At 42.2% G+C, this 25,425-nt stretch overlaps 1 protein-coding gene across 15 annotated transcripts; it reads right to left on the bottom strand.

Moving 5' to 3' along the window:
• Window positions 1-732: 732 nt before the first annotated feature.
• Window positions 733-24,769, bottom strand: TMC5 (transmembrane channel like 5). Of its 15 annotated transcripts, none has more exons than XM_059861438.1 (24): window positions 24,549-24,769; window positions 23,327-23,417; window positions 16,497-16,621; window positions 15,797-15,978; window positions 15,314-15,418; window positions 14,493-14,585; window positions 13,652-13,751; window positions 13,040-13,121; window positions 12,486-12,734; window positions 12,195-12,346; window positions 11,517-11,661; window positions 10,815-10,970; window positions 10,099-10,265; window positions 9,386-9,464; window positions 8,917-9,014; window positions 7,164-7,259; window positions 6,503-6,578; window positions 5,773-5,906; window positions 4,441-4,614; window positions 3,970-4,048; window positions 3,551-3,643; window positions 2,396-2,497; window positions 2,057-2,102; window positions 733-1,510 (listed from the first exon to the last, which is right to left on the bottom strand). In XM_059861438.1, the coding sequence occupies exons 3-24, from the start codon at window positions 16,568-16,570 to the stop codon at window positions 1,134-1,136; spliced, it is 2,859 nt and encodes a 952-aa protein (XP_059717421.1). In that variant the 5' UTR covers window positions 16,571-16,621; window positions 23,327-23,417; window positions 24,549-24,769; the 3' UTR covers window positions 733-1,133. The 15 variants fall into 15 exon arrangements, with proteins under 15 accessions (XP_059717421.1, XP_059717419.1, XP_059717411.1 ...); XM_059861436.1 differs by having other exon boundaries at window positions 16,497-16,618; XM_059861428.1 differs by having other exon boundaries at window positions 16,497-16,658; window positions 24,549-24,768.
• Window positions 24,770-25,425: the final 656 nt, after the last annotated feature.

Genomic DNA, 25,425 nt, shown 5'->3' with positions numbered 1-25,425 from the left:
TCCTGTCCTGCCCTTCCTGGGTACTGTGGCCTCTGCTGTTACTGCTGAGCCCCTCAGGGGCTCCCACTGAAGGGCAATGACTCTTCATGGCTCATGGCCCTGCTCCAAAGGTCCAACTGGGGTTGCTGCTTGAGTTTCTGGCACTGCTGAATCACCACACTCAGTGCAAACACCAGGTCCATGTCCAGTGCCCACAGCCAGGCTCCACAGCTGTATGTGCAGGGAAACAATAAAACTGAATCTCTGCTCTTGCCTTGTGTGTAAAGTTTGTCCTTTTCTCTGTGCCTGTGGTGGCTGGCTTGTCTTCAGCCTAAATTATGAGCAAGATGAAAAGATGTGCCTCTTTCCAGAGCAACAAGGGAGGGAAAAAACAGGCACTAGTAGAAAATGAGCTAAACAAAACAAAAATTATCGTGGTGGTAGCAAAGTTGTAGTCTTGAATAAAAAGAAGCTGGATCAAATGTCACAGTCATGTATGATAAAAATATGTCTTAGTTGTGTTATTTCCAATCAATCCTTTGTAGTAAAAGACATGTAAAGTTACAGTTTACAAGCAATACTTTTACACAGATGACAATTTGATAAGTAGACACTCTTAGTTCTGATGGCTTCATCAAAGCTGCTTTTAAGTGACTGTAATAAACTGTAAAAATGGCTCAGAAAAAATGAACCCAGTTCACACAAGTTATTTCACAGCCATTACAATGTCTCAGTCATTAAAAACAACTGCACTTTAATATACTTCTGTTTATTTGACCAATACGTCAGATAAAAGCTGATAAAACAGGTAAAACAATATAAATGTTAGAAAAATATTTTTAAAACACAGCTTTTATTTACAGTTAGGCACAAGTTCCCTTATATTTAGTCAACAACACGTGGTCAGCTATGGAGGGAGCCTTACTTCATCGAGGTGATGCCAGCGCTGGGGGAAGGCTGTCACCAAATACCACTGCTGCAAAACAACTCCCACAGGTGGATATTCCCTATCACAGTAAAAAACCGAAGTCCCAACAGATTTTGCAACCTGTTCTTCTAATTTTTTTTCCTTCCATTTAGATGTAAAATAAGATGTTTGAGAGATTCTTTTAGTTATTAGTGCAAGAGAGGATTGCTTCCTGCAGCCAGTGCCTTCACTCGATGCTGTCCGTGCCTGCCCGGGGCTGGAATCCCCCGCTGCCTTCGCTGTCCGTGCCTGCCCGGGGCTGGAACCCTCCGGTGCCATCGCTGCCCGTGCCTGCCCGGGGCTGGAACCCTCCGGTGCCATCGCTGCCCGTGCCTGCCCGGGGCTGGAACCCTCCGGTGCCATCGCTGCCCGTGCCTGCCCGGGGCTGGAACCCTCCGGTGCCATCGCTGCCCGTGCCTGCCCGGGGCTGGAACCCTCCGGTGCCATCGCTGCCCGTGCCTGCCCGGGGCTGGAACCCTCCGGTGCCATCGCTGTCCTCCCCCAGCGCCGCTGCCCGGGCGCGCAGGGCGAGCAGCACGGCCCGGGGCGGGCTGGGCTCGCCGCCTGCTCGGCACAAGGCAAGGAGCGTTAACCCCGCTGCTGGGGCAGCCTCCCCGCCAGAACGGCCCCTGCTCTGCAGGGATCTCTTCTGTCAAGTTTTTGCAATGAAGTTACACGGAAGTTCAGACTGCCATGCAAGATCCCATAGCCTTATTTTACTCTGAGCAGGATGATGTTCTAGGGACTCTACCCTCTTCTGAGTTTCACACCAAGATGTGAAGTCCGTTTCTAAAGGGATTTAATATTTTTGCCTATCTGTTGGGTGCTCCCATAAGACAAAATGGCTCATTTACCCAGGAATTTCACTCTCTAGTACACAGAAGCTGGTGGTCAGTCTTTAGAAGTCACCACCAACACAGAACAAGCTACCAAAAAGCATGGTCTGTAGAAAAAAATTCACCCCACAAGCCCAGTCATTTTGTTTTCTCTCTACACAAGATGCTAAAATGCTGTGTCCCTGACATGCTGCCACATGCTGTGTCTGTACATCAAACATTTTTACTGAGCTGAATTGTTAAGAGCTTTCTGTGTTTCATCTTAGTTGCTTACCTGGTAGAAAGTCACTGCTGCTTGAGATCTCAACAGAAAAGGGATGCTGAAAACAAAATTCACAAGCAGATTTAGGTCATGATTTCCCTTCCGTGTGTGTTATCTTGTATTTGAAAAGATACCAGTTATCTGTAACAAAACCATACTCTCCAAGTCTTGAGCAGGTTTGTGATTATGAGTGTTCAATAGCTATTCTGATTACATTTTTGTATCTGTTCAAGGTAATCTTTAAATTTATTTCCATGCATACAGGACTTTGCCACACATACACCCATCACCTATGCCACACCCCAGATTCTATATAGGGGAATCTACATTTCCCTCTTTTGACTATCTCACCTCATTGTAGGATGTGTTTTGGTTTCTGTCAAATGCCCTTTCTGGGTAGCCTGGCACCTCCTGGGCAGGTTGCATGGATGGGTGGTATGAAGAGGAGCTTCTCTGAAAAACAGTATTTGGCATCAGCAGTCTGTGATCTGGCTTCCAGCTGTGACTGTGTGGTCAGCACTGCTCATCTCCCTTGTCTCAGGGAGATGGCCTTTCCACTAAATCCACAATGAGATCATTCTGGCATCTCCTTCTGAAATCTGATCTTAAAAACTAGAGGAACATTCACACATGGTAGGTGACAAATCTCCCTCTCAGGAGTCCCACTCGTGACACTCAACACGGGCAGATGTTGTCTGAAAATCCCCAGCACATAGCAAATGTCCCTCCATATTCTGCTTACCTCTTTACAGTCAATATTTATTTGTATTATCACACACATATTTATAGTTAACAACAGATCAGTATCAATTATTATCCATACTTGGTTTTTTTATTTATGTAATCATTAGTCAGTCATAAGGGGGATTTGGTTATTTGGGAGGAAGGAGAGGAACCTACCAAGTACTTTTTCTCTATCAGTATTTAGGTCAAGTTTTGAGTTATTACTCAACCCAAATAAAAACACCAGACAGCACCTATATGTCCACATTTTAGCACTAGTTTGATGGCTCAGCAGGCAGGACTGCCTTGAAAAATAAATTCAAGTTTAGTTATCAGTGTGGTGTGGGATTTAAAACGGGGTTAGGTCAAAGCACTCAGTTTTACCTCAGCTGAAAATAACCACAAATCACAACCCCCTAAGGAAATCCACTGCCAGGGAGGAAGGCAGGCTCCTTCTTAGCCTAGGCAAGGTTCAAATGTTCAAACCCTGGGGTGACCATCACTGCATATGAACATTAGGAATGTTTTCTTGAAGTTTCATAACCATAAATGATGTCTGGTGAGGGGAAGGACTTTTCTATATCCAGACTGAATTCCAGCCTGGAACAAATAATTAGGGAACTTTCACAGCATCCTTTTGCTGTCTGGAGTTACGTAGCAAGCATTTAGATGAAGTTTTAAGTGCAGCCTTTTCCCAAACCAGCAGGCTGTTTGCACAGCTGGAGGAGCCCCAAGGACCTGCACCAAGCAATTAAACAGCAGAAGCTGAGCAGTCAGACTGACCTGCTGGCCTCTTCCTCCCAGGGCAGACAAGCTTCTCTTTGACCTTTGCTCTTTTTGTAGCTTTTGGAGTAGAAACTTCTTATCCTTTCCTGCCTGTAGTCAAGATACATTTAATCATTAACTGGAACTCACTAATTATCCTTGAGAGGCACAAGGCCTGTAAGTAACCAGTGACCAAAATAATTCCTTCTATTCTAAAATAATCTGTCTACAGAGGGAGCTGCAGCAACACATCTTGAAGATAGAATTCTTTTGCTACAACTCTGTGAGTTAAATTTTCCTGCCATTCCCATGAGGAAGGGCTCCCACCCTCCTTTGCACAGTTATAGGAAAAACAGGTTACAGCCCCACAAAGCTGGATGAGACAATCAACATAGAAGCCAAATTATACAAAAGAAACAAATGAAAGCCAAACTTACATTAATAATTTGGTTATGTAAGAGTTTGGTCATGGTCCTCCTTGCTTGTATTATTTGCCAGTAAAGATAAGTAACAACTCTAAAGAAAAGAAAATAAAAGGTTCATCATATAAGCACTTTATTCTAGTCAGTGTCTGGATAGAAATGTATCTTGTTCATTTTAACCCATTAAAAGACATATATACACACATCTCTGTACACACTCACAGAAAACAGATGCATACAATTACACAAAGAATGGCAAACACATGGATTTGCCTAAAACAAGGCAAATGCATGAAATTACTTAAAACATTCTTTTGGAAAAGACCCAAAAATTTGTGGACTTCTATTCAAAATGAGAGGTACATTTAAGTGAGTCAACAATACAAGATGCATTTCACATAACAAAATAACATAGAATGACTCTGTCATTGCCAGTTTTTTCCACTAAAGGCCCTTTTCTGGTTCTTTCCATTAGCAGATACTTACAGTACAAAACTTGAGATGATGAAGAAGAAAAGTTCACTTGAAATTAAATTGTGGTAGATCCACACTACCCATTTCCAGGCAGTGTAGCTTTCCAGTATTTGTATCCACTCAGCAACTGCAGCATACATGGAAGGCAAACCTCTGAAAGGACCACATTCTTCTGAAGGTTTTAACCTGAGAGTGTGCAAAAGCAGCTACTTAAAGCTTTGTATGTTAACCAGTGAATTAGTTAACATTGTGATTTTGTATATCAAGATGCTCCTCAGTTTTCTATAGCCCTCTACTGTCTTTGGACTCCCAGGGTACTTCCATGATCTGTATTTCATTTTTAACTTGTGTCCCTCTCCAGCCATTAAATTCCCACCCCAGACAATGCAGTGAGACATGAGTCCTTGCTGCAATGGATCAGTACCAAGCCCTGTAAGCACAACCTTGACTTAAATATAACATGTCAATCACTGTAGCACACACTACAGAAAATTGAAAAACTGGATTTTTTTAACATTTCACCACAAGGTGAAATCATTTCACCTTGCCTTCAGGGACATGAGTCACTGCAGATCTTCAGTAACAACAGAAGGTGGTAAAATGAGACTGCTCATTATAAGAATTAACATTTTCAGGTAGACTGAAATAGGAAAGTGTTTGCTTTGAAACTGAACCACTCCAGACAGTCTGAAATTCCCACTTGCCCTCAGGAAATGACAGCTCTGACAGCTTTCATCCCATCTGGTTTCATGTGTGGTCACCTGCCTCACTAAATACCAAAATCATGCTGCTGACTATTGTCAAGAGAAAAGCACATCCATGCTGCCCTCCCTCCTGTGACCAGAGTAGCACACACAGAACCAAAGCAGCTTTGAAATACTGGTAACAACCCAGATGCATTGCTACAGGGTCAGCCCTGCCTGCAGAAAGAGCCTCTGAAGTTCAGAAATAATCCAGGAGCTGACCTCAACTGAGTTTTCCCAGGTGTTTCTCTGCTGCAGACCCAGAATCACCTATACTATAAGTAAGCTGGGAACTAGGACTTGGTAGCAACTTTTTCAAGGGGAGGAAAAGTAAAATTTGATGCACTTAAATAGGAATCCAAACTTCAATGCAACTTTGTTTCTCCTCCTACTTTCTCATGGGACAAATTACTCAGTGAGTCACATTCTCACAAGCTCACAGAGCAGATCTTGTTTTCAGAGTACAGAACATCACATGAACACCTGAAACCTTGCACCAGCAGTTAATATAACTTCTTTTACAGAGAAATGCAGATCCTCTGCCTGGTATCAGGTCACACAGCATAATTTAGTAGGCCTGGATGCCAGTGATCTTCCATACTTCCAGACAGTGACTCCAATGACAGACAGGACTCCAAGGAAGGAAGGACAAAACAGCAGGAAAATGAAGGAGGTCATCATTTGAGCAGTTCTCCAGACTTTGCAAGGGGGCTGGCAATTCCTCATCAGACTGACCTTTAAAGAGAGGAAGGTACTTTGGAATGCTGTTACCTGCCACTTCAACTTGGTTTAAGTCAATCCCACTGAAATTGCTGAAATAGCATCAATCAGAAATTTCCAACAACAACTTTCATGTGAATTTGATAGATAGAGTGTAGCTTTAGAAAACTTCAAGAATATAATCTTAAAATAGTAAGAAGCAAAATGAGGTTGTGATGGGTTCTTCATAAGTCTGCTAGGTAGAGTTTGCTTTTGTAGCATATGCAAACTCATGGTTCAGGGAAATTTGAATCCATCTTTCTACCTACAGCTTTGTTCTTCTACATTCAACACTACAAATTGCTTCATGACCTAACAAACAACTTATTATCTGGTCATACTACCAAGAAAAAGAATTCCGAAAAGAAGACATTTCCACCATGATCTTTAGCTGAATCACCCTGCTTACACCTAGATAACTTCACAGGAGGGAGTGGCTGGGGAGCAACTGAGAGGCCAAAGTCACAGCCACAGGCTGAGTGTCTATACTGACATATGCACTCGTCCACTGTTAGCTCTCCAGCCTTTAATTTTACTACTTTATTATGATGAATATATGCAAAGTTTGTTACCTTTTTCACAAAAAATACTATAAGAAATGCTATCATCTGGATACCAGGCAACAGAGGTGAGAACAGGATACCAATCCTAAAAGGAAGGATTTATAGAAGAAAAAAGTTACATCTTCACTATTCACCGTTCAATTCTCTGTGCACTGAAAGCAGAAAAATACCACAATAACTTCACATACAGATAGTGTGGGATTAGTTGGAAATATGATTTTGTTACCCTTGATCCTCTATCAGTAAGTCCACCTTGAAAATATGCAATTTCAAACACACATATCTATGTACAGATCTGCAGAACCCTCTTATAACTGGAGTAACATACTCATTCTTGGAAATAAGGCATCTTTTCCAGCATTTAATACTGAGACTATTTCAACAAGGACATCATCCCAGTGAGGAAGTAAACAAAACTCCAGGATATTCCTTCAGGATCCTATCAGGTTTCTCCCAGACCAGGTGGCAACCAGGTAAATTACTGACTGAAGTTATTGTCACTGCCCACATAATTACTTTGGCAAGTCACAATTCTTACCAAAGGCACTGAACAGCTCATCTCCCAGTTATTTATCCTGTTCTTTCTGGAAAACACCCACAAACAGAATAAGATTTTTTCTATGATAGTTCTACATGCAAATGAAGTTTTGGCTGTAAATTTAACACTTACCAGGTCAAAGTCTGTGCATAGATCAAATCTAAAACATTTCGCCCAATATCAAATTCTGGCAGCCCCAGGCTCACACAGACTGTAGTTCTAATAATTCTGGGGGAGGAAACAAAAAACTATAGCACAACAGCATTTGCTAAATGATAAAGTCCCCTGTAGAAATCCCTGAAAATGACCTTCTGAAAACAAGCAACAGTGACAAATTATTTAGAGGCTGTAGTAGTGTCATGCAAATAAGCCACAGCTCATTCATTAGACAGTACAGCAAAAATGAATCAATTTGGAAAAAAAAAATCCTGTGAAACAAAGCAGGGTTGAAGTAAGACCTAGTACATGTTTCACACAACTGAAACAGAGAACCACAAGGATTTCTTACATATCAGTACATATCTATTCTATAGTAACTACTTGTTGCTTCAAGCACAAGTATTCTTGTGCTAAAGCAGCTGAAATGTCAAGGGACCTCAGAACAAAACTGTAACAGGTTTTTCAGGTCCTGAGAATTTTCATCATCAATAAAAAAGAATGAAATTTGTACACTGATACTCTTAATGTACCCTCAAATACGTCCTACTTCAAACTAACTGAGGTTGCAAGGAGCTGAGACAGACAGGTAAGAAAGTACTGAGAGGATTCCTACTGAGAATCAACAATCCCTTTTAGTCACCTCCTTTTTCCTGAGCTGGGGAGACTCAGCTTTTTGCTTGCTGTGGCGAGAGTAATTAAGATTTTGGTAACTATCACATCTTGATACCACCTTGTCAACTGCATCATCAACAGAGCTGGGCTTTCAGGAGGTTACTCTGAGCACAAAATGTTAAATACAAGCAATTGCACTTTGAACCTTTCACATGTCTACGTCAGGTGCTTTGCCCAGCTTACGGGAGGCCATTCATTCATCACAGCTGACATTGCAGTTTTAGTTCTGTGACTTTCTGCTGGGAGGTGGTTTCCTACTGAACACAACAACAGGAGGATTAAAGTACACTGCCAGGAGCTATGGAGGAAAAGTTCACAAGAACTTCTCAACATTGTCTTGTATAAATTTAAGAAAAAGTTAACAAAGCCCTACCTTGTAAACCAGTCTTGTTCAAATCATGGGCATAGAGCAAACAATGGATCTCCTACACAAAAGTGTGGCCAGGGATCTAAATGCTCTGTAGAGCTGGCAAGCACTTAAATACTGCCTAAGCCATAAGCAATGTTTGGCACTAAGAAGGTTCACACAACAGATGTCGGAAGTAAATTACTTTTTCCTTACATCCAGTTCACAATACTTTCTCATTTATCCTGCTGTAGACCTCTACCTTTGAGAGACTCATTATGTACTTGGTAAGACAGATAGAATCAGATTTTAAACTTGTGGACACAATAGTGACATAACTAAGAGGGAAAGAAATCACAGTAGGTACACCAAGGAAAGGCAGCAGTGTGCCCATGCTTGTGCACAGAATATGGATTTTTGCTTGAGATAGGATGGTTGTCACCTCACTCTCAGGAAATTTGTGAGAGTAGAATGTGGCTTCCCCCCTGCATGTGTTTCCATCTCTAAAGGGAAAAAGGACACACGGACCTCCTTCTAAGGAGGAACAGCAATAGACACAAGGCATGTACACAGAGACTCTGCCTGGTAGGGAAAACCAAGGAAACTTCAGTGGTGCCACAGCCATGCTTCTGCTGGACTTTTCTCACATGGAGAAAACAGACTATATCCTTGATTAATGAATGAAAAGATTACAAAAGTAGTACTCACCTTTGTAAAAACTCTCCAAAGAAAGAGCCAAGCAAACAAAATATGAAGTCAACTAGAACAAGACGATAGATATCTTGGCCAACCAAAGTTTCCCAGCACTTTAAGAAACAGAAGAAAAAAAAAATCAAACTAGAATTTAAAAATGATGCTATTTAAACATTGTTCCCAAATGCCTGGGCATCTGAAACTTGATCAAAGATCTGAAATCTTGATCAAATACATTCTAGCTGTCTGGCAAATCATAGTTGACTTCTCAGTGAACAATGCTGCCATCCAGCTGAGACTTGAGCTGGGCCATTCATTTTTTTCTAGAGTTGGTTTCTCTCAAGTTGCTAATAAAAATTGTTAGGGTAGGAAACTCAGCTTCCCATGACACCACATGTGCTCCTCTTTTCTGAGGCAAGTCTCTTATCGAAATGGTTCCTAACCTGGCACTGCAAGTCAGAGATTTGTGGTTTTGAAACTTTACCTGTGACTCTGAGGTAGCCACGATGTTCAGCCAGTAGTAGCACAGTATTCCAACAATTGAAATTTTCAGGATGATATTTCTAAAAAGAAGAAGAAACAGTAACTGCACCAATAGCTGGTCCATACCTGGAGGGAGTGATGGCAGGATGACCACTGGTTACACTTTTTACCTCCTCTTGGCACTGCAGAGTGCCAGGACTAGCAGGAGCTCTCCTGGGAGCTCAGGTGTGGCATTGTTCTATTGTTCTGGCAGAAGGGGAGCTGGGCATGACAACCTTGGCACAATATCTGCTTAACAGGCTGCTGGCTGGCTGTGGGGGCTCCTCAGGGGAGGGAGGGCTGAGAGACACCAGGTAGAGTAAATTCCAGGCATCTGTTTTTAAGTGAGATGACCTCAGTCCTCTCTCTACTTCCTTTCCTTTCCAGGGGAGGGGCCAACAGCCCAGGGGCCATCAAGGAGTGCTACAAGCCCAGTGTCACAGTTCACCCAGCTGGGAGAGAAACCATTCCTCATCCTCATGCAGAGATATAACATCTCAGAAGCTCATGAAAGACAAAGGGTCATGATGACAAGAGTGTACAGAAGCCTTTGGAGAAGATGAACTCTCCTCCATAGCTCTCTATTCCCCCCACACCACCCAGACACAGCTTTGTATCACAAAGAAATCAGTCAACTTCAGGCTGAAAGCACTAAGGGGTGGCAGCAAGAAATACCTGATAATAGTGACATATATGTGCTGTCCAGGAGTCTGAAAATTCTCCAGGTGCCCAAGCCAGGAGAAGAAGAATGGGACCAATGTGTTGAGGAGAGATACAATCACAGGTAGCACCAACATGGCAGCTTGTCTCTGCAGATCATTGCTATACCCTTTCATAAACAGCTAAGAGAGGAAAAAAAAACCATAATGAAACAACCCAAACTTGGAGCCTTCACCAAAATGCTGTCTCAAGGTGTGTCCACAGAGAAGCCCCCTGGCTGACCTCCCTGGATGTTCTCAGGTTAGAGACTGCCATGTTTTAGGGGCCCATGAGCAGCAGCACAGTGACCCACTCCCCTTCCCTAAATTATGTGGGACCAAGGGTGGGAGCCCCAGCTCAAACTCAGCTCCTGGGGAAGAAGGGGCAGGTCTTGCTGGGGCTGCTTCTTGCTGTTTCTCCCCAGGTCACCAGATGCATTGTCCCTAAGCTGACCATGGGCCCAGGCAAGCAGCTGCTGGAGAGAGGAGGGAGATTTGCTCAGACCCCTCAGGTCCCTCACTCTTGCCATTGTCCCCAGTGGGGCAGGCCTTGCAAAGCAGCTCTTTAAGGCCAGCAGAAATTGTGTGTGCTCTGGCAGCAACAACAGCTCTGCCTGCCTGTGCTCCTCATAGTGAACAGAGCTCACACTCAGTGTGAAACACCTATGAGAAAAATGCAAATTCTGGCCTTACCTCGAGGTTATTAATGGAGAGGAAGTAAACACCAGCACAAGCAGCTACTGCTGTTGCCAGGGAAGCAACCCAAGCAATGAGATGAGTAGCAAAACGAGCAACTCTCTCCATCACAGAAAAATTTTGAATTTCTTTGTTTAGTTCAGTGAGACCTTCCTGCAAAGAAACAATTCCTAATGAAGAAGTTCTTAGTCAACAGCATAAGGCAAAACTTGTTTCAGGGCACTACCAGAGAAACTGAATGAAAGATTATTGCTACAGAAGATGGGCAGAGTAATATCCTAGGAACATTTACTGGGAAATTTTGTGTTCCTATCCTAGAAGTCAAGTTTCACAGAAAATATTTCCAGCCTGCCTTTTGTTTATAAAATAGTTAAATAGCAGGAAGGAGGAAAACCTGAATAAATACTCTGTATGGCAAATATTTAATAGTCACAGAAACTCATTCAACAGAACAGAAGCACACAAATATTTATATAAACCTCAATGAGAAAAGGAAAACGAGCGGCTAAGCCAATGCCAGGAGCTCAGACAAAATGAAACTCAGGAAATCAGGAAGATTTCAATCTCTTAGGCACAGGACTAGCACACTGGTGTTACTCTGCCAGAGAGTTGTATGTGCACACACAAGTTTGTATGCACAACTACGTCTCTAACAGAATGACTCACACACATTAGTTTTGTACCTCCTGTGCTTTGTACCTTTATTTGTGTGAGGAGATTCTTTTGTTGCAGCTTCACAGCTTTTTCATTAGTTATATTGAAGTCCCAAGTGCAGAGCAGCTTGCTGGCATTCACAGAGCGTGCCTGAGGGTTAACAAAGTTCCTGGAGAATAATCTTGCCATGCTGCAATGAAAATTAAATTGGTCAGATGCGTAACAGGGAAATTCATCAAGTCTGTCAAGCAGGGCAAGGAGGGAGATTTGTCAGCTTTTTCATCCCATCACAAGTTTATTGGACCTACGTCAGAGCATGTCACATACAACAATGTGGAAAATAAACTTTAATGTAAGGAATTCTAGCATTTCCATCTCAAGATTGTTGCTGACAATCTTTACCTCTGGAAGGCCACATCAATAAGAAACAATATTAGGAGCAACAGCTTACAAAAGAGGATCACAATATTCCCAGTTTGAAGTAGGATTCTCTGTATGTCCTTCACTATCTTGCAGTTATTTTTAATTTCTGTAATAAAGGTTTGATTCCTGGAGACTATCTTTTGAGCAGAAATTTCTACTTAAACTCTACACCTGTAAATAAGGACTTACAGAAACATACTCAAGTAATTATTACTTCTAACTGTTGGCAGGATGGAGTTTTTTATTGTGTGGCAATTTCCCCCTTAATATAAGAGAAATAGGAATTCACAGTCAGTTTACCTGAACAACAAGATAAGAAAACAGATGACAAAATATGTTCCAACAGTAAAAATATAGGCCAGCTGCATGTTGTAAGATGCACCGGTCTCCACTTTACTGATTGTAGCATTGGTGTAAGAGCCATAGTAGAGCACTGTTTGTTGAAAATAACCCTGAAAAGACAAGGACATTATTCAGAATATTTGCTACCACCTCCATGGTAGCAAGCATCATCTGAAGACAAATAACTGGAGGTGGCAGCTGTGTATTCCTTATCATGAAACCACAGGTGTGATTGAATTTAATACTTACAGCTCCAGTGAGCAGCTCCAGGCCCGTGAAGGAAAGGTTATTTGGTTCTGCTGCAAGAAACTGAGGAATTGTGATGAAACCAAAGTTTATGAGGAAAGAGAAGATGTTAAAATTTAGCAGCCACTTCAAAAAAACAAAATAAGAAAGAACACTTGTTCCAAACTCAGCACCAATGATCTTCAGAGTCTTGTGCCATGGCCGCAGTTGGTGAAAATATTCTGAAAGGGTATTGCCAAATCGCCGAAATGACTGCAGGGAAAAAGAGGAGAGACATGAATCTCAGCAAGCAAACAGGACTCAGCTTCACATTTTAATGCTGCAGTTTCATTTTGATGTTAAGGATGGATTTACCCCACTGCATGCACCATAAGACGGTGAACTGGTGCTCCTAAGTGCTCCTGCAGTGCAAGTCATTATTAATGAACACTGCAGCAATTAACTGGATCCTTGGTAAGTAACATGAAGCAAGACACCAGATTCCTCTGGAGACAGTGGTAACATTGCAGCTAGAGTGGTTTGCTCTGTTGTGAGTGACAAAAGTTTCTGGCACTTACCACTGCTGCTCCCTGCAGACACTGTGTACACTGAGCACCACGATGCCTTGATTTTCTGGTTATTTCTTTCAGAACTTTGTTTCTGTGGAAGAGCAGGGCAGGGGTGACAAGCATTACAGTATGAGTTGTAATCGAATCAAGAAGCCAAAGAAGATGCTGCAAATACAGTTTCAGCCCTGTGCACATGAACAGAATTAGTACAACATGGAGATGCTCTTACTGGTTCATTTCGTATCAGCTGATACCTTGGCTTCTGTCCCTGCTATGACAGCATGTTCTAACCCCTCCACAAACTCAAACTGGCAGGAGAATTTAAATATATTTTGTAAGGAGACAAAAGGATGGTTGAGATCATGTGGTCTCTTCTCCATTTTCAATAACCAAATCTCAGGACCTTGATATTCTGTTTTATATTACTGTGAGAGATTGTTCTTATCTCCATAGTTAAATTATTTTCTCTTGCAAGACATTAACTTTTTAAGAATGCATTAAAAAATACTTTGCCATAAAGTGGCAAACCAAAGTTCAGCAAATGGCAAACTCCCATAGTTGATAGCTAGCTGTTGCTGGAAGTAGATGTTTTTAAAACTAAATACAAACTTTCATTTTTACCTGATCTCTCTCTTTTTTCTCATGGTCTCTGGCATCCTCTGGATTGCTTTAATCCTTTCATTGTTGGACATACTTGCAAGACTTCCAACTAAATCTTCCTCTGCACCGAACCCATGCGAAAAACAAGATTTGGGGGGAAGAATACAGTAATTTTTATACACAACCAGAAATGGATATAACAACATCCTCCATTTACACTGCTACTAAGGCGTGCAAGGTGAGACTTAATAATTTTGCCCAGAATATCTTCAGCTCCCTCAGAACTCTAAATCAGATGCAAGTAGTCCAATAATGTTTATAGAAAGAACTGCCATATAAAGGAAAATTAAATACTGACAAAACTCCAAGATTCTGGTCCACTGCTTGATCACTGTTTGATAGTTAGACTTCTGTGATGCGACATATTGACTTGAAAATTAAACTTTTGATTTATTTATCCTGTAATTTTAGTTGATGTCAGTGCCCCTACTTATCACTACCTATGCCACAGACACCCCTCTCTGACCTGACAATCAGGCTGCTTTTCCATAGTTGGAATTTGATGGTAATTCTAGAAATAGTGGCTGAAAGCAATCTATTAGCTGGTCAAAGAAGTTCTAATAAGGAGCTTAGCATTTCTTTCTACAATTTAACACCCTCATACTGCACTCATTTATCATGGGATCTGAGTGTGTTAGGAGAGCATAAAAGATTTATCACTACCATAACACAAACCTAAGCTGTTCCCATAACCATAGAAGGGCTGTACACACAGTTCTGGTGAAAAACAGAGCAGCATCAACCACACACCATGCATGAGTAAGACACTGTCAAATACTGAGCTCCTTATCTAAAGCCCTACCTTCCCTGTGCACTGGATCTGTTTCAAGCATGCTGGAAGAAGTCCTGAAGATCTCATCGGGTGGTCTTCGGTTGCGTCTCCGAATGAAGCTGTCTGAGTAACACACACTCTTTAGGAAGCCCAGAGAGTCCGGACAATTGCACTTAAGAAATTCAAATTTCACTTTGAGAAGAACAAGCTAAAAGTCTATCCTTTAATCTCACTAACTTCATGCAAACACACTCCCCCACTCATGTTTTTCCTGGTTGTATTTGACAAGCACAAGCATTTTTTCAGATAAATGCTGGAAAAGAAGAACTGAGGCCAGTCTTCAGCTGTCATAGAGAACTCCATCTAACCCATTCACAAATGCTCACATTCCCAATTCAAAACTTTCTTCCTAGAAGACAAGCCCTTTCTTTAAAAATCCTTCCCCAGCCTTCAGGGGGATCATTTTAGAATCACACTCCTTCACACTGAGTAAGTTCTATGTGCCAAACTCCCATTTCCCTGGGGCCAAAATGCAGCTGCTCACCCCACCTTTTCATCCACTTATTCAAACAGGTGACTACACTCCTTAAAACCATCTGCCTTCCAGCCATGACACAGATGAGTTTAGCCACAGCTTTCCTTGCCTGGCCTTCCCAGTAAGATAATGGCCAGTCCCAGTGTCACACACCAATGTGGAGCTCAGCTCTCTGATGTGGAAGGACCCCATTTATGACCCCTCTTATTAGGTGAAGGTATTCAAACCTGAACAAGAAGGCTTTAAAATATTTATTAGTATTATTTTATGGAGGGTGAGATTGACATGCAATATTGTGAAGCACCACAATCCTTACCTTCTGATCCACTGGAAATTCCATGAGTGTAGGGATAATCCAGCATATGGGAAGTAGAATGTGGGGTGTAAGTCAGTTCTGGCTCAGGCTCAAAGGAAGGATTGTCTGTTGAAGGAAATCAGAGTTACACAAAGCTGCAAACAGCTATGGGTTATTTACAGACACAGAATGCCAAGCCTGTGACAAAATACGGATCTAGTGCCAACACAGCAACCTAGTCCCTCAACAAAACTCCCATATTCCACCCCAATGTACATCCCAGTACTCAACAACTTACTCAGTCCATACAAGACAATTTTATTGATCTGTTAGTACAACAATCCATGGATTTGCTAATAAAACACATGAACTGCTTAAAAAAACCAAAAAGCTAAAAATATTTACAGAGCTGAGCTTTGCAGAGCAGCAGGACTCCCTCGGGACAGAGCCAAGTGCTATTTGTTCCAGGCCTTCTCTAAGCTGGTCACATGAGACATTACATACCTGTGAAATTTCCATATGGACTTGTGCTGGGTAAATCCTGGCTGTCAGAGCCAAGTCCCAGGGAAGCCATGGGGATGGCCACAGGGTAGTTCTGCTCCCTGCCTCTGTGCTCTCCATAGTGATCATACTGAGATGAATCATAAGAAGTTTGGTGAGAGAATGGATTCCTTTGAGAACTCCCCCTGTGGAAGCAATAAAAAAGAAAATCCTGACTGTCATAAAGACCCTCAACAGGTATCCTGAATTTGAGTGCTTTATAAAGCAAACTATGATACTGAGAGATATTTTGTATTTAGAACTTCAACAATACAATTCTGATTTGGTCATCAAATGAATTTAAGAAGGTTAAAATTTTTCTCCACCTGAAGTTAGCTTAGAATCTAACTAAACAGGAATACTGGCTTGGAAAACAAAGACATCCAAGGTTATATCCCACTGTGCACATTACTGGAACTAAAAAATATGTACACCATTATGCCATAAATACATTTAACTAAAATTCATCCAACATGTAAAAAATAAACACACCATTTCCTTTGATTGCTGCCTTCCTGGTAACAGTTTTAAAAACTTGTCTGAGAATGAAAGCATAAAGGAGGGATTAAAATAAATCTACAAATCAAAACTCCAGAGAAGATCTTCTGCATATAAATGAACATTTCTTATGGCACAGTCACAGAGCAAAATTAAATAAACTCACCTTCTATCAATTTCCAATGTCTCTGAGAAGTGGTAGTCTGGATTTTCAAAGGCTTCATTGTAATGATAAGACATGACAAGTCCTTGGTTTGAAGGATGAAATCTTCCTTATTTTTGTCTCCACTGCTTCATTAATATGTTAAAAGGAAGACTGATTACAGACCTGATTACAAAACAGATGCAGGTGCATAAAAATAAAAAGGAAGGAACTCCATTTTAGCAACTTAGAAGATTCTACTAACAAATAACATGAACCAGTATAAATCAGCAGTGGTTGTTACTTCATCACCTCACCATTGGGAAATGGGGGTCCCCCAGAAGTTGCAGGTCAAATAGGAACTCATCTTTCTCTATAGTTACAGATTTGCAGTGCCACAGAAATTTTCCCAACACTAATGAGGCCAGGCTTTAGAAGCATGTCAAAACATTAGGAAAAAAATAAAGTTCTCTCTCCTCCTTAAACAGCAAAAGCCAAATGCACTAATTTTCTCAAAAAAATTAACTCAGTTTCTAAAATGAAAGAGAAAGTGAAGCCTGCCCTGTTCCTTGCTAGCAGTGCATCTCTAAACTTTAGTTGTGAATAAGGGACCTGAGGGACTGGTTTTGTACAGAGCTGACAACATCTAGAGACTCATTCCTAATGAGGGCTCTTCTAATGGTTTAATTCCTCAATCCTTTAAATAGGCCTGGTTTTAGATTTCTCACAGAGTGCTCCATTTTAATCTTAAACAGCCAGACTTAGACAGAATTTATTGAATGGGAGTCCTCATGAGCCAGTAAAAAGGGAATGTTACATTAGGAGAAGAGAATCCAAATTAAGCAGGCAGTTCTTGCAATTAATCAAAAATCATACTCAAAATAAAAAGGAAACTATTTTTACCATTTCTTCTTAAAGGCACCATGCAAGCTTCCTAAGCTGGCAAGCTATTCCCCAGCAGGGAAGGGAAAAATAAACTATAAAGGGCTGGTAAAGCCCATCGGAACCTATTTTTATTTTGGCCAGAAAAGCAGAGCTGAATCTCATTTAACAGTAGAGTCTCAACATTTTTCATTTATATTGGATTTTATTTGTGATGTAGCAAAGGAAGTATTATATGAAAAGTAGCTTCATAATGGATAAATATACAGTGTCTAGTTTCTGAGGGCTTCTCAATCTTATTCTGCCAAAAGAAGTTCTTCAATTACTGTTGTGTCATTTACATGCCTTAAGAGCTTGGAACACAGTCTAAAATCCTGCAGTGTGATGTAGTTGTAAAACACTGCCCGGGTTTTGCACCCTGCCTTGCAGAATTATGCTCATAAACACGAGGGATTGATTGAATCAAAGTCCAACATTTGAATCAGAACACTGCCTACACTTTGATTACAGCATGAGGAAGGGTGCTCTGAGGTTCAGGTACTCAGCACATCCAGTAAAAGCACACCAGGAAACGGGAACACACAGTGCATCACCCTGCTGCTGCTGCAAACAACAGGGTGTGATTGCTGCCAAAAAGAAACCAGAAACTGTCTCTCCTAAGTGACTCTTGTGTTTCTTCAGGCAACAATTTCACATCTACAGAGACAGAGAGAGGTTCTCATGAAAGCACAAGAGTAGTTAGCAGAGCCTTCTTTCCTCATCTCCAAAAAAACTTAGTAAATGCCCCATGAATCCAAAGGTCTTACATAAAAGTAATCCAAGGCTCTTACTTAAAAGTCATGAGAAGCTTAAATCTCCTGAAGAGGTAGATTTCCTTTGACAGGAAGCACTTAGCTCTTGGTGATCTTTTGAGAACTAGCTCAGAATATATTTGAACGTCTGTACAAACCCTTCAGGAATTAGTACATTCTGTCCCTATATTCTATTTAAAAGCATGGAAATGATTCTTGAAAAAGATTATCATGGTTCTCTGCAAATACTTGCTTGGAAAACTAAACATCTCCTATAAATGTGGCTTATATTTCAAACTGCAATGAAAAGCTGAAGAGGGAAACTACTTTCTCAGGAGAAGAAAATTCTGAGACAATTCCCTTTGAAGAGTGTGCAAAATTACATTTTTCTATTTTTTTAATCTGATTTCCCAGGAACCCAACTCTCTTGGACTCAGCTATCCAAAAAGCTGGGAAGCTTGCCAGCAGGGCAGCTGGAAAGCTGAGCACTGATCTAAACAGTTTGCCAACTGGCCTGGTCCTCATTGGAGCTGTAGAGAGCACCGACATTTTGATGGAAGTGCATGGGTTGTGCAGACCCAGAAGCAAACTGGCAGAAAGCATCAGCCATCCATATCAACCAACTTGCTGACATCATCCAACCAGAAGAAACAGATAAGCCTGGCTGAAAAATCTATCCAGCATTTTTCTCTTACTCATTTGAAAGACCTCAAGGCTTATCCATAAAGGCTTCCTCAGAAACTCAAAAAAGCCCAGGATAGATTCTCTGTTGGCTCTGTCATTATGCACTTTGTTTTCTTTGAGTCTTATGATGCACTGCATGCCAGGATCACAATGAAAATCCACAGGGACATTTACAGTCTAACACTGAACCCAGCATCTGAAAATACAGTTTTTTCTCCACCCAAAGTTTTAATGACTTGAAGTAAATTTTCCACGTATGCAGAGGCAAATTCAAATCTGGCAGTTTATACATTTCTGACCAGTCATAGCTCACTGGAAAGAACCCCAAGCAGGTAATGCTCAAACTAAACCATCTCTTTGCTCTTTTTACCCTATGATGGAATGCAGCAAACCATAGTTCCAGGAAAAGATAGGACATTTAGACTTAGTTTTTTCCTTTAAAAATTATTTAGAAGGAAAAAAAATAGCTGGAAGACAGAGGTTATTTGTGAAAGACAGAAAGTGGGATCTTGACAAATATTCCCTCTGCAGAGTGGTGTCCACTTGTGGGTTACATTTTCGGATTTCAGCAAGCAATTTATCTTGCTGAAACAAACAAATCCCGTGCACCTTCTCTGGAGTACAGAAGCATTTAAGATCAGTGGGTTTAATGACCATTGATATGTAAATAAATTAGAAGATCTGTGGAGGGCGGGTGCTTCCCGCTCAAATCGTTCAACCCTGTAATGATATAGACCAGGAAGCTCCAAGCAGTGCAGACTCATACTTCTGAATCACCTCCCAGAAAAATAACTGCCTTCTAGTCACAGATCAACAGCCTTGATCTGTGACTAGATCAATATTCCAGGTTAGTTTCATCCCTTCCTGTGCAGGTAATGTTCTGTTATAGACACTAATCCTCAGGTAGAACATAATAAAACAAACATGAGTGTCATGCCAAAACAGCACTTTGTCCTGGCATCAAGTTTAAGGAAAGCCATTTAGACATTCAAGCTCCTTACCTGTAATCTCTCAGTAAAAAAAGATTTCATTAGGTAAATCCTATTTGCACACATCTTGAAGTGGAATAAAAACAAGGAATTCCAGAACTGCATCATAGATAACTTAATAATGTTGAATGAAGGGAATAGAACTCATGGACGAAGTGATTCAGAGGGCTGAATGCGCTCTATTTCCATAAAGATTGTTTAGTTTTGTAGGGTATGACTACACAGGGCTTCACAGTCACTCAAGTTTTATTCATGAATGCCTGTCCTGTTTAACATGTTCCACACATCATGATGACAAAGAACCAGACTGATTTCTGGAAGCCAAAAGTGAGTTTGAGAGACAAGCTGGAATTTTACATTCTGCATCAGCAGCTGGATTTCAGTACTGATCACTACTTTTCCACTGTCTCAGTCCCAACAATTTCAACACTTCTGCAACAGACAAGGAAAGCCTCTCAGAAAATCTAAAGGGCTTGTGTACTGACACTAACCAAACACTACACTGGGAAAAACCTCATCTCTCAATGGTGTATTAGCAATGGAACCACGTGAATCATACACGGAAGCAAAGCCACTTATCTTTACTGCATCTTGCCAAAGTACCCAACAAGCACCAACAAACACCACTTCTTGCAGGCATCCCTTTGTGGTTTTATTGAGGTCAGCATTACAGGAACCAACATCAACTCTGCTATTTTAGACCTTGAATTCAATTTAAGCGATCTAAATTGTACCTCTGCTACAAGAGATCTTCCCAGTGACAGACGACATGCAGCAGCACTAAAGACTCATTTTCTTAGTCTTGCATAGGGAGAGATGAACAAATTGGGAAGAGAGAGTGACAGCATCCCCCTCACAGCCACCATGCTGCTTTCTCTCCCAACAGCTTGCTGGGTCTAAAGCCCAAATGCATTTCCTTGCTACTCCTATAGTGCAATGGCACCTGCCAGAATCCAGATCCCACTCTGCTATCCCTCAGCTGTTCCTGTAAGAGGGGGGTCCAGAGAGCAGCCAGGCAGAAGGAAGCAGAAGAGTGTTTGTTCACCTCTTCAGCATCATGAGCTCTGCTCCTTATTTACTCTTTATCCAATTTCTGGACCTACTCATTTTTTTGCCCTATCCCTTCCATTTAACTTTCTTCTTGTAACACCCTCACAATACAGTAAGACTACAGTATTTTTATCGTGTTAACTTTCTTTGCAAGTTAAATCCTTTGTAGCACCTGTGGTTGTTTAGACAAGGTTTTTGGGGAAGGACTGTCAGCTACTTTGTGTATGCAGTGTCTCAGACAGGTTTCTACTTCTTCACCTGAGTGTAGAAATCTGCATTATAAACATGCCCCAGAAACATCTAGATAATTATTATTACAATATGTAGTTAAATTTTAGTGTCCAGTAAAGTGTTATTAAGTGGAGGCACATACAGTTTTTGTATAAAAGGGAGTGGGTGAAAGTTCAGATACTTCATTAAGTCTGTGAAATTCGTAGTACTCTCCCTAATCCACACATCCCTGCTTCTTACCCAAAAGGCTCCACAGGCCCAGTTCCTGTGGACTGAAGTACATATGACAATGACTTTGAATGATCTAAGCCTTTAGCTGAAGGCTCCTTTGAGAGCAACTCTCTGTGTTTGCTGTTTTGTTGCTTTTATTCTTCTAAATCTGACCACAAGGGCAAATTTATTCATTGGGGAAATCGTAAGCACTGAGATATATAACTACCAAAAACAGAAAGAGAGAGCTGAAGAGCAAGAACAGGATACCTGGCAGAGATAGGCAGGGTTAGCAAGAATAAGAAACAGAACTCAACATTATTTCTTTAACCCTTGAAAAACATTACCTAGCTCATATTGTGACCATTATGTGGAAAAAAAAGCTGAAGCAAGAAACATTTCATATCAGTGCAAGTCAGTCTTGTGACTAAATTTCTGAATTGCAGGCTGTCACGTTCTCTGCATTTAGCAGGAATAAATCTTACTTTGCAAAACAAGTTTTTTAAATTCTATTAACCAACATTACCAGTTACTTGTATTTGAAGGAAACAACTGCCTCCAAAAAAAAAGCAGAAGGAAGTGAGTACCTGGTTGGAATTAATTTTCTGCTTTGAGTGGAAAGGCAGCCAACAACACCAGGTCTATTAGAAGACACTGCTTGCTAGAACAGTTCTGACTGATAGAAAGCCATAAAAGAAAGCTCTGGTTTTTTCTGCACTTGTAATGGATACCTCTCCACTTGCAACCTGCAAATTGTACTTTAACAAGCAGTATCAGTTACATCAGTATCATTCACCAGTTCAAGTGGAAAAGCTTCTGAAGACTACAGATATGATCATTTTGGATAATAAACAGGGATTTGCATACACTCAAGGATCTTGGACTGAAAACAGGCATTGTTCTGATTGTAATTTGTGCCTTAACTTCCTGTTATGAATATTGTTGTCCTGTTACTATTTGCACAAGCAGCATTTAACAGGACCCTGAGGGAAAACAAAAAGTATATCTGTCAGAATATTGGTAATACCAAGAAACTAGAGCATTGCTAGAGGGAACCAGTCAAAGGAAGAGAACTGGTCTTGTCAAAATCCTTATGTGCAGTTTTCAAATTTTTTGACAAATAATTTCACATAAACTGAATACTTTTTAATTTTCCAGACAAAATGCAGCTCCATTAAAATCCAGAGTAGCCTACTGGCATGTTAAAGGTGTATTCTACAATGAGTATACACAACCTGTGGACCATACAAGTGGCAATTAGAGACTTTTTCACCAATACATGAAGAGGACACCACTGTAAAGTTCCAGTTCCTCTTATACCTGCCCATGCAGCTGTAGCACAGCAGCTCAGCACTTTATCACTCTCCAGGGTAAAAGTCCTTTGTCACTGACATATTTTATGAAAATCCTTTTCTGCTGAGAAGCTGAGAGGCCTCAGAAATGAAATGTAAACAATAACTATCTGCTGGCTGTGGAATGTGGTCTGGAGATGGTTTACCAACAGGTGCATCTTTGATTGGTTGCATGTGAATTGTTTTTAATTAATAGCCGATGACAGCCAGCTGTGTCAGACTCTGAGTCTGTCACAAGATTTTATTATCATTCCTTTCTAGCTTTGTGATGTCCTCTTTCTCTTTCTTTAGTACAGTTTTAGTATATCATTTTCTTTTAATATAATATATATCATAAAATAATAAATCAGCCTTCTGAAACATGGAGTCAAGATTCTTGTCTCTTCCCTTGTCCTGGGGACCCTCAAACACCACCACAGTCCTTCTGACAAACTTACTTTGGGGGAAAAAAACCCCAACAAAACAAAAAAGCAATAAAAGACTAAACCCAAAACTAATAAAAAACCACCTCGAAATAGTTAGAGATGAATTGCTTTGGGTGGAGTATTGGCACATGAGCCCAGCAGAAGTGCCGTTTCAACTGCATTCCTTATCACCTGCAGCCTGCTGTTCCCCTGATCCTGCGCTGGCTGTGTCGCACGGGCAGGACGGACGCGCAGCCTCACCTGAACTGTCGCACCTTGAACGTGGCTCCGGAGCCACTGAACGGCTGCTTCTGTCACACGGAGCAGGATCAGGCTGCCGCGGGTCGCAGGGCTGGCAGAGGGGACAGTGGTGACACTCCGGCAAGGGAAGCAGAAGTCAGCACAGCTCCCGCCCAGTGCCACTGCTTGCAGGTTTGCTTTACTAACAGAGCATTACTAACGACAGCGGTTCAACAATAAAATCTAGGACATGAAGATTTGGCTTTTAGATGTACATTAAGTATGCTGCATAGAAACGTTTCAGCCTTTGTAGGTTAAATAGTAAGTCTGTGTGTTTTGAGGGAGTGACAGAGTGAAGCACCACAAAGAACACGAATACTGAAGCCCGAGATTTTCCCCACTTATTTAACACAAATTCCCGTTACCTATTGCAGCACAAAAACCTCACAACCTGCTGCTTGGAAAGTACAGCGCCACATCCATTCACTAGCTAGCAGACACCAACACGCAACCTACACCAAACTGAAATGCCACGCTCCCGGCTGTGATCGCAGCCAGGCTGGTGCCACACCTCAGAGAGAAGGGTGACACACTGGCTAAATACCTCAGAGAAGTGTGGCCGGCTCTCCCATGGGTCCAGCCCTTCCAGCTGACGGCAGAGGAAGCTCGGCTGTGACCAGCGAGCCGACAAAGCTGTGAGGCGCCGTTCGTGCAGCAGGGCTGACACCAAACCCTAGGCGGATGGTCACCTTGCAGCGAACCGAAGCTGAGTACACCCCCAACACGCCAGCAGCCCGAGCCTTACGGTTCCATCACTCTAAATGAGCAGCAGCCCTTTGTAAGCGGCACACACCTGTCGGGGCTGCGGTGGCTCCTCCCGCCCCGCCCCGCCGCGGCGCGGCCCCCGCTCGGACCGGACCGCCGGCGCTGCCCGCTGCGGGCCCCGGCCCTGCCCGCCCCTCCCGGACACAGAGCCCCGGAGCTGCCCATCGCGGCCGCTTACCTCGCTCCCTGGCTGCCCGCCGGGAGAGGCTGCCCGGCCCCCGCTCTCCGCTCCAGGTGCCCCCGCCCCGCCCCGCCGGCCGCCCCTCCCGCCGCCCAATGTCGCCTTCGATCCTCGTGTCGGGGGACTCGCTGGGGCCACTGGCTTCCCTTGCCTTCCCTTCCCTTCTCCCCGAACGGGCTGTGCGCGGAAACAGGTCAATTAACAGAAAACTCCGCGAAGTTCTTCACTGTTACCTACCGTGCAACACGTTGCTATGTTTCTATTTGAGCTCCAAGACGTTCACTCTCCTTCTCCCACGAATTTAAACATGGGGATAGCCTGGGATAGCAACAACACCACAATAAAAGGACGGAGAGAAACAGTTTTCAGACACAGGATGCATTTCCTTTATCCCTGGATTAATCATTTGCAAAGCAAAGGAAATAATCTTTCCTCACATATTTTTACTTGAATTAAAGGAAGGCTCTTCTAAGGGCGAAAAAATAGTTCACTCTAGTGAATTCTAGCATATGCTCTCTAGCATAATCCACAATTCCTGGACAGGGCGTTTAATACCAGCCCTTCCTGTACTCTGTATGCACCAGAAGGAACTTCTCCTTTAGTCTTACAAAAGAAATACTGAATTTTCTTGCCTTTCTCCTTTTCCTTCTTCTACCCATTTCATGCAGAGGTATGAAAAACTACAGACTGGACAAAGCTCCAGCTGAGCATCAGGCAGGATGCAACACAGAGAAGCCAACAAAGTGCTGGGGTGGTGCTTCTGACATGAATTTCTATCCCACAGCAGCTTAGCAGGAATGCCTGCCTCACCTTCCCTCACTCCACTGCAGCTGGACTCAGGGATCCCCCAGCACATCCAGCACACTGCAAGCACTGCCAGGGCCCTTCCCAAAGGCCAATGTTTTGGAGCAGGAGCATCCTCAAACTGAACAAGGGGCCAAACAGCCACCACTGGGTGGGCACAGACAACGAAGGAAACAGGGTAAGGAAAAGGCTGGCTCTGCTGTCCCAGACCTGAGGCCTGCCTTTCTCCTTTTTGCTAATACTGTATAGATTACAGACCCCCAGCTGCTTCTGTATTGATATAGCTTCTTATGCCATTTTGGCATATCTT

The sequence above is a fragment of the Haemorhous mexicanus genome, chromosome 17 (assembly GCF_027477595.1).
Source record: "Haemorhous mexicanus isolate bHaeMex1 chromosome 17, bHaeMex1.pri, whole genome shotgun sequence".
Taxonomy (NCBI): domain Eukaryota; kingdom Metazoa; phylum Chordata; class Aves; order Passeriformes; family Fringillidae; genus Haemorhous; species Haemorhous mexicanus.
The sequence above is the reverse complement of the archived record's forward strand: the minus strand, read 5'-3'. Positions and strand labels throughout refer to the sequence as shown.